Source organism: Malaclemys terrapin, chromosome 7, assembly GCF_027887155.1.
Source record: "Malaclemys terrapin pileata isolate rMalTer1 chromosome 7, rMalTer1.hap1, whole genome shotgun sequence".
In the NCBI taxonomy this organism is placed as follows: domain Eukaryota; kingdom Metazoa; phylum Chordata; order Testudines; family Emydidae; genus Malaclemys; species Malaclemys terrapin.
The window spans coordinates 32886192-32902857 of record NC_071511.1 but is presented as its reverse complement, the minus strand read 5'-3'; the positions used below and the strand labels follow the sequence as shown (position 1 = coordinate 32902857).

Sequence of the window (16666 nt, the reverse complement as noted above, 5' to 3'; positions counted from 1 at the left end):
AGTGGAAACGTTTCACTTGTTGGGCCTCTGAATGGGATCTCTCTCCCTTCCGGTCTTCTCTTCGGTCTATCTTGGACTGTTTGCTCTACCTAAAGCAGCAGGGTCTGGCCCTCTTGTCTATTAGCCATCTCAGCCTTCCATCCCCCCAGTGAATGGCAGATCTGTGTTCTCCCATGGAATGACCGTCCAATTTCTCAAGGGGTTGGAAAGACTCTATCCTCAGATTCGCGAACCGACCCACCAAGGGACTTAAACCTGGTCCTGTCGAGGCTTATGGTGCCCCCCCTCAAGCTGTTAGCATCATGTTCCCTGCTACTTCTCCCCTGGAAGGTCGCCTTCCTGGTGGCAATCACCTCGGCCAGAAGGGTCTCTGAGATCAGGGCCCTTACATCAGAGCCACCTTACACGGTGTTCTTCAAGGACAAAATCCAATTGCACCCCCGTCGGGCCTTCCTGCCAGAGGTGATGTCACAATTCCATACCAACTAGGTAATTTTTCTACTGTCTTCTTCCCAAAACCTCACAAGACCTCTGAGGAATGTCGACTTCATACGTTGGATGTTAGGTGGACTCTCACCTTTTATATTGAGAAGACTGAACCCTTCCACAAGTCCACGCAACTCTTTGTAGCAATAGCAGAAAGAATGGAAGGGCTGCCTGTGTCAACCCAGAGAATCTCGTCCTGTTTAGCTGCCTGTATTTGGGCTTGCTACGAACAGGCCAACATCCTGCCACCAGCCATTGCGACTGCTCATTCCACAAGTGCCCCAGCTTCGTCAGCAGCATTCCTCGCGCAGGTCCTAATCCAGGACATATGCAGAGCCGCGACCTGGTCATCGGTCCATACCTTTGCTTCCCACTAGGCCATCACCCAATAGACCCGTGACGATGTCCGTTTCGGGAGAGCAGTGTTGCACTCAGCATGTCCATGAACTCTGAGACCACCTCATGAGGTACTGCTCGTGAGTCACCTAGCATGGAATGGATGTGAGCAAGCACTCGAAGAAGGAAAAATGGTTACTAATCTTTCGTAACTGTTGTTGTTCGAGATGTGCTGCTCATGTCCATTCTATGACCCGCCCTCCTACCCCTCTGTCCGAGTTACCGGCAGGAAGGAACTGAGAGGCTGTGTGGAGCCAGCAGCACCCCTTATACCAGCGCATATGCGCACGGCTCCAAAGGGCGCTAGAGCCAGCCCAACAGATACCACTAAGGGAAAATTTCCGGCCACAGTGCACACAGCGTGTATACACCTAGCATGCAATGGACATGAGCAACACATCTTGGAGAACAACAGTTATGAAAGGTTAGTAACCATTTTTTCTTCCATGGACCCAGCTACCCCCGAGACACCTACATACCTCAAACCTTCAATATGCAGGCTAACTCACCACTAGGATAACACCCCCTTATGAAGAGCTTGGGGTGGTGGCAGGGTGGCTAATGGCAATGAGGATACGGAGGTAGAAATTACCACATCTGAGGTGGAAGTCAGACTCAAACAGCTTAATGGGACTAAATCTGGAGGGTGGGGAGATAATCTCCATCCAAGAGTATTAAAGGAACATGAAAATCGGGGTTCATACCCTATGGCTGGACAATTGCTAATATAGTTCCTATTTTTAAGAAAGGGAAAAAAAGTGATCCAGGAAACTACAGGCCTGTTAGTTTGACCTCAATTGTGTGCAAGGTCTTGGAACAAATTTTGAAAGAGAAAGTAGTTAAGGACATAGAAATGAATGGTAATTGGGATAAAATACAACATGGTTTTATAAAAGGTAGAGCATGCCAGACCATGAGAAGTTGTATTGAGAAGATAACTGATTTTTTAGACAAAGGAAATGCAGATCTAATCTACCTGGATTTCAGTAAGGCATTTGATACAGTTCCACACAGGAAAGTATTAGTTAAATTGGAGAAGATGGGGATTAATATGAAAATTGAAAGGTGTATAAGGAACTGGTTAAAGGGTCATGCTGAAAGGTGAACTGTCAGGCTGGAGGGAGGTTACTAGTGGAGTTCCTCAGGGATCGGTCCTGGGACCAATCTTATTTAACAGTTTTATTACTGATCTTGGCACAAAAAGTGGGAGTGTGCTAATAAAATTTCTGGATGACACAAAGCTGGGAAGTATTGCCAATTTGGAGAAGGATCGTGATATCCTACAGGAAGATCTGGATGACCTGGTAAACTGGAGTGAAATTTAATAGTGCAAAGTGCAAGGTCATGCATTTAGGGATTAACAACAAGAATTTTTTGCTATAAGTTGGGGACGTATCAGTTGGAAGTGACAGAGGAGGAGAAAGGGGTGTGATGGGGCTGTGCAACAGGCTAGTGCAGTCCTAGGATGCATCAGGCAAGGTATTTCCAGTAGAGACAGGGAAGTGTTCTACAAGGCTCTGGTGAGACCTCATCTGAAATACAGTGTGCAGTTCTGATCTTGCATATTTAAGAAAGATGGATTCAAACTGGCACAGGTACAGAGAAGGGCTACTAGGATGATCAGAGGAATGGAAAACCTACCTTTTGAGAGGAGACTCAAAGAGCTTGGCTTGTTTAGCCTAAGCAAGAGAAGGCTGAGGGGAGATATGATTGCTCTCTATAAATACATCAGAGGGATAAATACCAGGGAGGGAGAGGAGTTATTTAAGTTAAGCACCAATGTGAACACAAGAACATATGGCTATAAACTGTCCATCAACAAGTTTAGGCTCAAAATTAGTTGAAGGTTTCTAGCCATCAGAAGAGGGAAGTTCTGGAACAGCCTTCCAAGGGGGGCAGTGGGGGCAAAAAACCTAACTGGTTTCAAGACTGAACTTATGGAGGAGATGGTATGACAGGACTGCCTACAATGGCCCATCGGCGACTGCCAGTAGCAAATATCCCCAATGGCCAGAGGAGGGATGCTAGATGGGGAGGGCTCTGAGTTACTTCAGAGAATTCGTTTCCATGTATCTGCTTGGAGGGTCTTGCCCGCATGCTCAGGGTCTAACTGATCGCCATATTTGGGTTGGGAATGAATTTTCCCCTGGGGTCAGATTGGCAGAGATCCTGGGGGGAGGGTCAGGGCGGGTGCAAACCATTAGGCGACCTAGGCGGTATTTCGGCGGCGGGACCTTCCGTCGCCTCTGTGGGGGGGGGGGGTGGCATTTTGGGGTGGGACCTTCCACTGCCTAGGGCGGCAGAAAAGCTGGCAGCGCTCCTGGGGTTTCGCTTTCCTCTGCAGCACGGGGCACAGTCACTTGAAGGTATAAACTAGTGTCAGTGGTGGATTCTCTGTAATGTGAAGTCTTTCAACCATGAGGACGTCTGTAACTCAGCCAGAGGTTATGGGTTTGTTACAGGAGTGGGTGGGAGAGGTTCTAAGACCTGCAATGTCCATGAGGCCAGACTAGATGATCAAGATGGTCTATGAGTCTGAGAAAGAAACACCCCTACACCCATACCCTCTTCTCAGGATAATGCCCCCTGCCAGGCACAAACACCCTCTGCCTATCTCCCCGACATCTCCCTCTCCCCCAAAAAGCCATTCAGAGACTGCCCCAATGGCTATATCCCGCCCCATCCACAGACGTGTCCCACAGCCATCTCTCTCCCCCCTGCCAGATAACCCCTTCCTACATCCAGAGAAACCCCCATGGCTATCTTCCCCTCCCTCCCCCTTCTATAATACCCCCCCAACCAGAGAAACCCTCTATGGCCATCTGCCCTCCCCCGCCCGGATAACACCCTCCTCCCATCCAGAGACACCTCCCATGGCCACCACCCTCCTTCACCCAGGCACACCCCCACGTCCATCTTTCCCTGTCTCTCTGATGACTCCACCTTCCAGGGACACCCCCCCCCCCCCCCGTGGCCATCTCTCCCCTCCCAGGTATCCCCACCCTCACAGCCAGACACACACCCTGTCATGGATCTACAAGCTGTGCCTCTGGCTTTGGAATAGTTTCTTGGAGGAAGTGCCAGACCCCAGGGCTCTCACTCTTCCTCCAGGGCAGGCCACCCGGTCTCCCTGTCTGCTGAGACTGACCCTCTGGGGTCCAGCCCTCCTACTTCCCCCTGAGCTCTGCCCAGCGAGTCCAGCTGAGACAGGCTCCTGGCAGGGCCTTGGCCACCCCTCAGGACTGATGCCCCTCAGCCGGCATTTCCAGTGACCCTCGAGCAGCGTCCCCAGGGCAGCCGGTTTATTAGTCACCTGGCACCAGCAGAGGCAGCCTGTGGCTTAGCACAGAGAGCTGAAGGTTAAAGCACAGTCCATTCTGCTCAGCCCAGAGCCCGGCCCTGGGGTCAGGCTCTGTCTGTCTGTCTGCCCGCCTCCATCTGTTCCCAGGTGGGAGTTGCCAGCTTCCTCCAGCAGCCAGCGCTTCTCCCCCAGCTCCCGCTCCCAGTCCTTTGTTCTTCAGCTGGGGTCTCGGCTCAGCTTCCCTGCTGGGAGTGTGTATCCCTGAATCACTGGGGCTGGCCTGGTCTCTCTGGCCCCTTGTTCTGGGTTGGCTACAGCTGGTTCCTGGAGGGCTCTACTCATTCCACCCAGACAGGGAGGTGACACTCGCCCCTGTGTCTCTTAGTCTGCCCTGAGACAAACTTAATCCCACTGGGTAACAATGCAACATATAAGGGAAACTGAGGCACAAATGGGGTCATAAAATATTACACAAAATTCTCACTTTGTCACAACCCCCCAGTGCCATCTCCCACTCCTGGATAGCCCATTATCCCCCATCCAGAGACACCCCCACAGCCATCTCCCTCCCCAGATAACTACTTCCCACCATCATAAGAACGGCCATGCTGGGTTAGACCAATGGTCCGTCTAGCCCAGTATCCTTTCTTCTGACAGTGGCTGGTGCCCGATGTTACAGAGGGAATGAACAAAACAGGGCAATTACAGAGCGATCCATCCCCTGTCGTCCAGTCCCAGCTTCAGGCAGTTGGAGGCTTGGGGACACCCCAAGCATGGAGTTGCATCCCTGCCCATCCTGGTTAATTGTAATTGATGGACCTCTCCTCCATGAACTTATTGAATTCTTTTTTGAACCCTGTTCAAGTTTTGGCCTTCGCAGCATCCCCCAGCACCGACTGACTGTGTGTTGTGTGAAGTAGTACTGTCTTGTGTTTGTTTTAAACCTTCTGCCCCCAGATTCCTGTGCTAGGTAGGGGTAGGGTTATGAAAGGGATAAATAACTTTCTCCACACCAATCTCTTTACTCTCTCCTCATGCAGAAGCTGTTTCATCCCCCAAATCATTTTTGTTGCCCTTCTCTCTACTTTTCCCAGTTCTAATATCTCTTTTTTGAAATGGGGTAACCAGAAATGCACACAGTATTCAAAGTGAGGGTATACCAATCCAGAGATAACCCCACAGCCATCTCCCTCACCCCCGGGATAATGCCCTACCCCCATTCAGAGACAGCCCCCATGACCATCTGCCCCCGATAATCCCCATCTAGTGATATCCCCATTGCTATCTCCCGCATGAGATAGCCCCCTACTCCTCATCCAGAGACACCCCCCATGGGATAGCCCCCTACCTCCCATCCACAAGAGACAACCCCCATGACCATCTTCCCCCTGATAATCCCCATCCAAAGATAGCTTCCATGGGATAGCCCCTTACCCCCCCGCCCATCCAGACACGCACCCCACAACCATCTCTGCCCTGGACATCCCCCATCCAGAGACACCCTCCCAATGCCATCTCCCCGCCCACATAGCTCCCTACCTCCATCTAGAGCACCTCCCTATGGCTATCTCACCCCCCTGAAAATCTCCCCACCCCCACCCAGAGACAACCCCTATTGCCATCTCCCTCCTCCCCAGATAGCTCTCTATCCCTGCATCCACAGAACCCCCCCCATCGCTGTCTTCCCTCATAAAGAGACCCCCCCCCAGCCACCTCCCCCCATAACACCCTCCACCTCCTCCAGAGACAATCCCCAAGCGCCTGGTGTGCCGCCTTGTGCTCACACCCAGGTCTGTGGGACCTGGGCCCCAGTGTCTTGAATGTTCCTGTCATCTGGTCTAGGGACCCTGTCTGGGAAGTGGGAGTGGGTGTGGGGCCACCGGGCGTTGCTGGGGGCGTCAGGCTGGGTGTTATTGGGGTTGGGGTAGGGGCACACATCAGGTGTTAGAAGAGGAAGACTGTGGAGCGCTGTCAACAGAGAGATGGTGGAACCTCTGGGCGTTACTGCAGGTAACAAGGACCCACATTAGGGGTTATGTGGGGGCGTGTCGCATGCCGGGGTATGATTGGGGGAGGGTTAGCAGTAGGGGGCTGAGCAGGATCCAAGCAATGGGCCCCTCCCCCAACTCCCCCATGATGAGGCATCCTGAGAACTACCAAGGACATGAGGGCATGTGTATGTGTCCCAGTGATACCGGCCCCTGCAGTGACACACAAAGACGGTGTGTCCTGGCTGCACTAATTCTCACTTTGGTGTGTCGCCTGGTGGGTGGAACGTAAGCTCCCAGTCAGACATGAAAGTGTGTATGTGTCCTGGCACTACAGACCCTAGCGCAGACAGGAGGGCGTGCGTGCAAAGCGTAAGTGGTATAGACCCTTGCCCTGAGATACGTCTGCAGGTGTATCCTGGCTGTATGGACTTGAGAGTGTATGTATGTGACCTGGTGGTACAGACTGGTACAGTGAGACATGAGGATGTGCACGTGTGTCCCAGCAAAAGTACCCTCACACTCATACACAAGGCTTTACGTGTGTCTCGGCAGTACGGGCCCTCATTCTGGTACACAAGTTCATGTGTCTGTGATCTGATGATATGGACCCTTGTTGTTAGATATGAGGGGGTGTGTGTGTCCCAGTGGTCCTGACCCACGCACGCACACCCAAAGGCCTGTGTGTCGTGGAGGTGAGACATGAGGGCATCCCTCTCTCTTCCAGCAGTACAGTCATAAGAGCAGGTGTGTGTGTATCGCAGTGGTACGCACCCTCGTGCTCCTACATGAGGGCCTGCGTGTGTCAACAATATGGACCCTCCCATTCAGATGGGGGCTTGCCGGTGCGTCCTGGTGGCACAGACTCTGACTCTAATATACAGGATAGGGGGTTCATTCTGGCTGTACAGACCCTGAGTCAGACATGAGGGCATGTGTGTCCTGGTCCTGACAATACAGACACTCAAATTCAGAAGTGATGGCGTCCGTGTGTGTCTCAGCAGTACGGGGGAGGGGGGTAGAGTGGATTAGAGCAGTGGTTCTCAAACTTTTGTACTGGTGACCCCTTTCACACAGCAAGCCTCTGAGTGCGATCCTCCTTATAAATTGAAAACACTTCTAAATATATTTAACACCATTATAAATGCTGGAGACAAAGCAGGGTTTGGGGTGGAGGCTGACAGCTTGTGACTCCCCATGTAATAACCTCGCGACCCCTTGAGGGGGTTTGACCCCCAGTCTGAGAACCCCTGGGTTAGAGGCTGCAGTTGGAGCCTGGATCCAGGACTCCTGGGTTTTATCCTGGCTCTAGGAACCTACTTATGGATAAAACAATAGTCTTTTTTGAAGCCTAGTAACCAGCCTGGGCAGGGAGAGGGATTGGCTGGTGGATGGGCTAGGCCCAGCCACAGCTCATTAGTCACACAACATGGTTGGGGCCTTTTGGGACCTGGCTCTAGGAGTCCTGCATAGTGGGGAAGGGCTCTCCTGGGGCAGGTGCTTCCTGTGCAGCGGTTGTGGGGTTAACAGAGAGGTTCTCCCCCCCCCATGCTGTCTGGGGCACTACAGCAGGACAGCACATTCCTCTTGGGATGCCCCATCACAGGGAAAGTGGCCCATTGCTTGGATCCTGCTCAGCCCCCTACCACTAACCCTCCCCCGATCATACATGTGGTGCGTGACATCTCCCCATCACACCCAGTGTGAGCTCATGTTGCCCCCAGTAGTGCCCAAGGGTTCCCCCCATCCCTCTTTCAACAGGGCCACACCATCTCCCTGTACTAATACCTGATGTGTGCCCCTACCTCAACCCCTGATAACACCCAGCCTGACACCCCCAGCAACGCCCAATGGCTCCACACCCTCCCTCGCATACTTCCCAGACAGGGTCCCTGGAGCAGGGTGATGAGGGCATTCCGGGCTCTGGGTCCCAGGTCCACAGGCCCTCATGCGTCAACACACCTGGGGTGGGAGGACTCTATCGTGGACACGGTTATCCAGGGAGGGGGAGCTGGCTGGGGGGTGTCTCTGGCTGGGAGGAAGTGGGTGTAGGGACGTTTGGCTGTAGGGGCAGGGCGGTACTCCGGGGACGGGGAGAGATGGCCACAAGGTATGTGTGTCTGGCCGGGGGGAATGGAGTAATCCCAGGGGGATGGTGTGTGGGGAGTGTCTGTGGCTGGGGCATGGTGTAATCCCGTGGAGAATGGGATCTCTGGCCAGGAGGATGGTGTGTGGGGAGTGTCTGTGGCTCAGGCATGGTGTAATCCCATGGGGAATGGGATCTCTGGCCAGGAGGATGGTGTGTGGGGAGTGTCTGTGGCTCGGGCATGGTGTAATCCCATGGGGAATGGGATCTCTGGCCAGGGGGTTGGTATGGGAGGTGTGTCTCTGGCTGGATCATGGCGTAATCCTCGGGGGAATGGGATCTCTGGCCAGGGGGATGGTATGGGGGTGTGTGTCTCTGGCTGGGACATGGTGTATTAGGCAGCAGGTTTAAAACAAACACAAGGCAGTACTACTACACACCACGCACAGTCAGCCTGTGGAACTCGGTGCCAGGAGACGTTGTAAAGGCCAAAACTATAACAGGGTTATAAAAAGGATTTGATATGCTCATGGAGGATAGGTCCATCAGTGGCTATTAGCCAAGATGGTCTGGGGTGCAGCCTCATGCTCAGGTTGTCCCTAAGCCTCTGATGGCTAGAACCTGGAGCTGGACGACAGGAGATGGATCATTTGATGATTTCCCTGTTCTCTTCATTCCCTCTGAAGCACCTGGCATTAGCCACTGTTGGCAGACAGGACACCGGGCTAGATGGACCATTGGTCTGACCCAGTATGGCCATTCTTAGGAATGGTATGTGGGGCTGTGTCTGGCCAGGGAGATGAAATAACCCCAGCGGGATGCTGTAGGGAGGTCTCTGGTGAAGGGATGGTGTAATCCCAGGCAGATATTGTAGGGGAGATTCTGGCGGGATGGAGGAGGATGGTGTAATCCTAGGGGGATGCTGTAGGGGGATCTCTGGGTGGGGGGGATGGTGTAATTCCAGGCAGATGTTGTAGGGGGTTTTCTGGGTGGAGGGGGATGGTGTAATCCCAGGAGGATGCTGTAGGAGAGTTTCGGGGTGGGGATAGTATAATCCCAGGCAGATATTGTAGGGGAGATTCTGGCGGGGCGGGGGAGGATGGTGTAATCCTAAGGGGATGCTGTAGAGGGATCTCTGGTTGGGGGGGATGGTGTAATTCCAGGCAGATGTTGTAGGGGGTTTTCTGGGTGGAGGGGGATGGTGTAATCCCAGGAGGATGCTGTAGGGGAGTTTCGGGGGGGGGGGGGGGGGAATAGTATAATCCCAGACAGATATTGTAGGGGGGTTTCTGGCTGGGGGTAGGGGGGATGGTGTAATCTCAGAGGGATGGTGTAGGGGGAGTCTCTGGCTGGGGGATTGAGCAATCCCAGACAGAGGATGGGTGTCTGGCTGAGGGATGGGAGAGTTTGGGGGGTAGTTAGCCTGTATCCTGAACGTTTGAGGTATGTAGGAGTCTGTGGGGAGGCTGGGTCCATGGTGTGAATAGTTTTGGGGAAGGAGCGTTCCCCCAGCATTTCCCGATGTGTGTTCTGTGCTGGGGGGGCTGTATCCCACAGGGCTGCAACTCACCCAAGCGAGGAGACATCTCCCTGCCCCACTTCCCCCATCTACTCTCCCTCACTGCCCTCGGATGGGGGGGGAGGGGCAATGAGAGCACCACACCTGTTTCTTTTTGTATCTGTCTCTCCTCTTCCCTCTTCCTGGGTCTCTAACTCCCCTTCTCCCTGCCCCCCACACCTGCTTCCCCACTCTGCGGATGGGATGGGCCCTGGCACAGACCCCAGCCTCTCCCAGTCAGTCCTAAGGCCGGATCCCCTTTCACACTGGTTCTGAATTGGGATAACCCAATGCGGTTACTTCTGAATTACACCGGGCAATCTGTCATATTGACTAGGAGGTTAGAGCAGGGGGCTGGGTGTCAGGACTCCTGGGTTCCATCCCCAGATCTGAGAGGGGACTAGGGTCCAGTGGGCTGGAGCAGAGAGCCAGGGGCTGGGAGGCAGGATTCCTGGGTTCTTCAGTTGTTGCACTTGGTTGCTCTGGGCCAGTCCCTTCCTCTCTCTACCTCCCCCTTTGGGCCCTGCTGCCAATGGAGTGAGTTGGGCAGGTTTCAGCAGATGAGTGGGGGTGAGGGGAGTCTCCTTGCTCCCCATGAGGGAGCTGCTGGGGATCCCAGCAGGGTGAGGAGCCCCCCAGGTCACATTCAAAGGCAGGCAGCGCATCATCCCCATTCTTCAGGACTGTGGGGACAGTCCAACCGCTGGGAGCTACTCAGGTCAGCTCCACCCCCCACCCCTCCCTGATTTCCTCCCCCTACTGCTCTCTCCTTGCTGCACGCACCTCTGCCATTTGCTCCTTCCTGCCCCAGGGCACCCGCCTGCCCACACATCCACAGGCATCTCTGACTTTGGCCTCTCTCTTCTTTCTGATTCATTCATTCTTTCATTCCTTCGTTTTCTTAGATTCACTCTCACATTCCTTTGTTCTTCGATGCACTCATTCGTTTACTCCTTTCTTCCTCCTTTCCACTGTATCCATTCGGTTTTTGGCTTAGTTCTTTCTTCCTTATTTCTTCATTCATTCTGCCTTTTTTTCCAGTCCTTGATTGATTAGTTCATTCTCTCATTCTTTCACATTCTTTCTATCTTTCTTTTTTTCTGATTCTTCCTTTCCTCCACCTCATTCATTCCTGCTCGAGCCCTCTATCTCCCTCGTCTCCCTGACCCCCCTCACACACCCTCTGTCACCTTCATCTCCCTGTACCCCTTGCTCGCTCCCTCTGTCTCACCCCCGCTCACGCCCATTGTCTCCTTCATCTCCCTGAACCCCCCTGCTCACGCCCTCTGTCTCCTTCATCTCCCTGAGCCCCCCCTCACCCTCTGTGTCCTTCATCTCCCTAAACACCCCTCGCTTGCGCCCTGTCTCCCTCATTTCCCTGAACCCCCCGCTCGTGCCCTCTGTCTCCTTCATCTCCCTGTACCCCTTGCTTGCGCCCTCTGTCTCACCTCCCTGAGCCCCCCCTCACGCCCGCTGTCTCCTTCATCTCCCTGAACCCCCCGCTCGCGCCCTCTGTCTCCTTCATCTCCCTGAACCCCCCTGCTCATGCCCTCTGTCTCCTTCATCTCCCTGAACACCCCGCTCGTGCCCGCTGTCTTCTTCATCTCCCTGACCCCCCCTTCGAGCCCTCTGTCTCCCTCATCTCCCAGAAATTCCCCCCCGCTTGCGCCCTCTGTCTCCCTCATCTCCCTTCACCCTCCCGCTCGCGTCCTCTGTCTCCCTCATCTCCCAGAAACTCCCCCGCCCAACTCGTGCCCTCTGTCTCCTTCATCTCCCTGAGCCCCCCTAGGTTGCACCCTCTGTCTCCCACATCTCCGTGACCCCTCCGCTTGCACAGTCACACTGATCTTCCCCTGCTTGTTCTATCTCACACTGACTCCCTGCTGGCTGTCGCTCTCTCTCACACTGACCCCCGCACTCAGGCTCGCTCTCTACCATACTGAACTCCTCGCTCGTGCTCTAGCTCATTGATCCCCCCACTCTGCCTTGTGCTAGCTCAGCACTTTTGCCTCAGGCTGCTGCTGCTCCCAGTGCCAGATGCCCCACATCCTGGCCTGAAGGGGCAGACACACCTGGGGAATAGGCCAACATGAGCCATGAGGGGGATAGGAAGCAGCGGAGATGCCTGTCCAACTCCGTTAGCCCTCGTCTTGTGCTGAGATGCAGCTGCCTCTGGGGGCTGTTTATACACAGGTCTCTCATCTGGTGTTGAGATGCAGCCACCTCTGGGGCGGGACATGGAGGCTGTTTATACAGGGATCTCCCACCAGGCATGGAGGTGCAGGAGCGTGTGTCCCAACCTCCCCTGAAGGATCAACACTCCCTCTTTGCTGTCTCTGAGCAGGGCTGATGGAGTGATGGTTTGAGGATTATACAGTATCCCAAAGTGACCTGAAAGTGTCACTGGGTGTTGCAGGGTGCCCCAAAGCTTGGGTGGGGAGTGGGAGTGAAGGGCCAGTGCCCCCTGGTTCCTGGGCCTTGAGACTTGCTGTATCCTGCCCCCAGGGTCGCAGGGAGAGGCGGGGGTGGGACAGAGGTGCAGTCTAATCTTCCCCTCCCCTGATTTGTTTGTCAAGTGCAGAGGGGCAACCTGAGAGGGCCTTGCCCTGCAGTCCCTAGCCCCAGTCCCAGCTTGTGACCCTTCAGTAACCTTCCCCCCCCCCCCGCACTCAGGAAAGGCCCATCAGAGGGTGGGCTGGCCCTTTTAGGGAGTGGGGCTTGGCTGATGAGCTGGAGGGAGGCGGCAGGCGGGTTAGCTAAAAGTGAAAGCTGGGGCCGGAAGAGCTGGGTAAGGGCTAGGCTTGCTGTGGGTGCTGTTCTGTGGGGTCAAAGTGGGGCTGAAATCTGGAGGCTCTTGGGAGTGGGGGTAGGTACCTGCACTGGTTTACCAGACTCTACAATAATAAACCAGTGTCCAGTGCGTAGGAGAGATCTACAATAACAAACCTAGTGACATTTTCCTGGCCCTGTGGCTGTGTGTGGGTATTCTGTGGGAGCTGGGGAGGGTGTCTCAGCAGCTGGAGTGTGGTAATGGGGGTATCGGCAGCTGGTGGGAGGGTTGTTAGTGCCTACTCCCTAATCCTGTGGTTCTGCTTTTCCAGTAGGGTCCATTCTGTACTCGGAAGGGGGGGAAGGGAGAGGAGCCAGTGAGGTGCAGCACACATCGAAAGGTCAGTGCAACCCACCGCCCCCAGAGAGACAGCTCCCCATGGGTCCCCCTCATGCTTCTCTGCAGTCAAGTGTTCCACTCTCCTGAGGCTGAGATGCAGCCGTCTCTGGGGTGGTGTCTGGGCCCTGTTTATACTGAGACCCCTCTCCTAATGCAGCCTCCTCTAGGGTGGGGCGCAGGGGCAGTTTATACAGGGATCCCTCGCCTGGTGCTGAGATGCAGTTGCCTTTGGGGTAGGGTGCGTGGGCTAGTTAAAAGCAGTATTACAGGCTAGTTTAGCACAGGAACTGAATGGGGGAAACTTTTTGTATCTGATAGAAAGCACAGGAGGGAATTTTAGGGAGGCAGATTTCTCTGGGCTGAGATTTAGCCAGGAAGCTAGGGGTTTGCAGCAGGACTCATGGGAAAACTGCTAGAGGATATTTAATGACCCAGAACAGTCAGGTCCTTAGTTTATATCTCATGTGAAAGAAAGACCCTTCCAGCACCACAGCGCCCCCTAGCGCCATGCTGGAGTCAGCACTGACTGTGAGGGGAAAACACCCCTGTTCAGCTACCTTCCCCACTGCCAGCACTAGTGCGCCTCCTAGCACTGCCTCCAAGAGCAGAATGCTCCCTAACAATTCTCCCCTTGATGTGAAGATGATAAATACCTGGTGTGCCCAACCCCAGAGGCAGCTGCATCTCAGCTCTGGGTGAGATATCCCTGTTTGTATGTCTCCTAGCAAAACAATTTATACCTTGATTGTTTAAGAGAAGGTAGGATTATTTAGTACACCTCTACCCGGATATAACGCGACCTGATATAATACGAATGTGGATATAAGGCGGTAAAGCAGTGCTCCGGGGGGGGGGGGGAGGGGCTGCGCACTCTGGCGGATCAAAGCAAGTTCAATGTAACGTGGTTTCACCTATAACGCGGTAAGATTTTTTGGCTTCCGAGGACAGCGTTATATCGGGGTAGAGGTGTAGTTAGATTAGTGGTGACTGGGAGCCAGGAGTCCTGGTTTCTATCCCTGGCTCTGGGAGGGGAGTGGGGCCTAGTGGTTGAGGGGGGTGGGGATTGGGTTGAGCATCAGAGCTCCTGGGTTACATCCCCAGCTCTTCCACTGACTTGCTGTGCACTTCCCCGCTCCATGCCCTTGTGCTGTTCACCTCTGCCATATCCAGGCCAGGAGCCTCTACTCCAGGCACCCAATGGAGTAGAGGCAGTTGTTCATTCAGGGATCCCTCACCCAGTGCTAAGATGCAGCTGGCTCTGGGGTGTGGTGTGGGGGCTGTTTATATAGCGGGATCCTCCAACCAGCTGACTCACCCCAACCCCCTGGTGGCTACATGCCAGAGCTGAGCATACTCTGGGTATTCTCTCCTTCCCGCTTCTTGCTTCCCCCTACTCTGTTGCAGGGACTGTCTTTGTTTTGCTCCAGGGAGCACAAAGCACATGCTGATCCGGCTCTGTTCCATCTCCTTGGCCTTGCTGCCCACAGTCACGTCTTTCTGGGCTGAGCATTGGGAGCTGTGTGATGAGCCCGGTACTGAGAGAGATACCCAGAACCAGGGATAAAACCCAGGAGTCCTGACGTCCAGCCCCCTGCTCTCACCACTAGACCCCACTCCCCCCATAGAGCTGGGAATAGAACCCAGGACTCTTGGTTCCCAACCCCACTCCCCTTAAGCCCCACTCCATTGTTTGGCAGGCTCTTTGTCCTCCACCTATTTGGACTGGTTTTCGGGGGGTGTCTCTGGTGTAGTGTCTGGGAGAGGGTGTAATTCAGGTCATGGTGACCTGGAGCCAGAGGCTGAGTCCTTCATTGTGGGGGGTAGTTTGGGGTGTGTGTGTGAGAGAGAGACACTGCATGCACATGTGTCACTGTGACTGTGTGACAGTGAATGTGACTGTCACTATGTGAGTGTGATAGTGTGTTTGTATCTCAAGTTTGATAATGACAGGTTTCAGAGTAGCAGCCTTGTTAGTCTGTATCCGCAAAAAGATAATGTGTGTGTATAAGCATGTGTGACTGTGCATGTGGGAGACTGTTTTCTTGCATGTGAGAGCATCATGTAATTGTCTCCAATATGAGAACATGTTTGTGTCTCTCTGCCTGTGGGTGTGATTGAGTATATGCTTTTATCTCTAGTGTGACTGTGTGATTGTGGATGTTTGTGAGTGGCTAGGACTGTCTTGATACATGTCTGTGGGATTGTCTCTCTGTAGGAGATTGTGCACGTGGCTGATTGTGAGGTTTTGTGTGTGCATCATTGTGTGATTGTGTATGCTGTGTGATTGTGCATGTGAGACTGTCTATATGATAGTGATTGTGTGTTTGTGGATTGCAGTTGTGTAGCTGTAGGTGGTTGTGATTGTGATTATGTGGCTGTGCGATTGTGGTTGCATAGCGGTGGACATACTGCTTGGCGGCACCCCGTGCCAGTCCCTGCATTGCAATCAGCCTCCCCCGGCCTGTTTGGAGAGAGCCAATTCCCAGCCTCAATATTTAATTAGGACGTGAGCAATTAATACGTCCCGCCCGGGTGAGGGGAGGGGGGCTCCCGGGGATCGTTAACATTAATGATGCATTCAATACAAACGAGAGGCCATTAATATACAAAAGGCTCTGATTGATTTTAATCAGGAGGTTCTGGAAGGAAAATATTGTGGGCAGGCAGGGCTGACAGATGACACTGCCCTGCATGCAGCTGCCTCTGGGGTGGGGCGGGGGGCTGTTTATATAGGGAACCATGGCCCCGTCCATAGATGCAGCTGCTTCTGGAGTGGGTCATAGCAGCTCTGTATACAGAAATTGCTTATCCAGTGCTGAAATTCAGCCACTAATGTGAGAGGGCGCTGCACAGACCCCGACCCAGATCGGGATCCCCATCGCGCCGGGTGCTGCTCAGACATACAGTGGGAGCCGGTCCCAATCTGCTCAGACTGTGGATGTTTTATTCTCTCCCATTTCCAGATGAGGCCAGGAGAGGGGCAGTGCCATGTGGTTTCTCGGGTGCTTGCAGTCAGCCCCCCAGTTCCCAGTATGGGGTGCACCTTGTGGTCATTTGGTCCACATAACACCCAGGTAGCAGGGAGCCAGCGATGACGGAAGTGGCGGCTCCTTGGTGTATTGGGGAGGAGATCTGTCTCCCCATCTCTTTCCATTTGTCCTGTTGTGTGTCATTCCCCGAGCTGTGAGCTGTGCCCTGGCCCCCCTCTGCTGCTGGCTCTCCCCTCTGGGGCGCAGGTTCTGGGTACCCCAAGGGCGTCCTCCTGTCTGTGTAGATTTGGTGAGTGGCTGGAATCAAACAGCATGGGGGGAAAGTAGAGGGGAGGGCATGCTGTGGCAAAGTTATTGATAAGGCGTCTGGCTGGGCAAAATGTGTGGATCTCTGGGTAGGCTCAGTGTGTGTGTGTCTATGCACAGGGACATGCATGAGGTGTGTCCAGAGAGACTGTGTGTGTGTGTGTCTATGCACAGGGATGCGTGTGGGGTGTAATGTGTGTATGCGCTGTGGTGAGTATCTGTTGATGGGCTCAGCCCTGCAGGGCTCCAGCATCTCTGTGTGACCATGACTCTGTGGGCATCTCAGGCTGGGGGAGGGATTTGCTATTTCCTGGCCATGGCAACAGCTGAGGGTTGGGGGGCATGCAGGGCCCTCCTAACCACACAGCCCAGTCACCCAAAGGCCC

The 16666-nt window shown here is 54.0% G+C and overlaps 1 protein-coding gene across 24 annotated transcripts in view; it reads left to right on the top strand.

Moving 5' to 3' along the window:
- Positions 1-16666, top strand: part of NRXN2 (neurexin 2) — a 297135-nt gene that overhangs the window by 81824 nt on the left and 198645 nt on the right. For 16 of the 24 annotated variants that reach the window (XM_054035003.1, XM_054035004.1, XM_054035022.1 and 13 more), the window contains exon 5: positions 12917-12985. The exons of the other annotated variants lie outside the window; for them this stretch is intronic. In XM_054035003.1, the coding sequence (XP_053890978.1) occupies positions 12917-12985 (69 nt within the window). The remainder of the gene's footprint in view (positions 1-12916; positions 12986-16666) is intronic. 24 annotated transcript variants of the gene reach the window in all.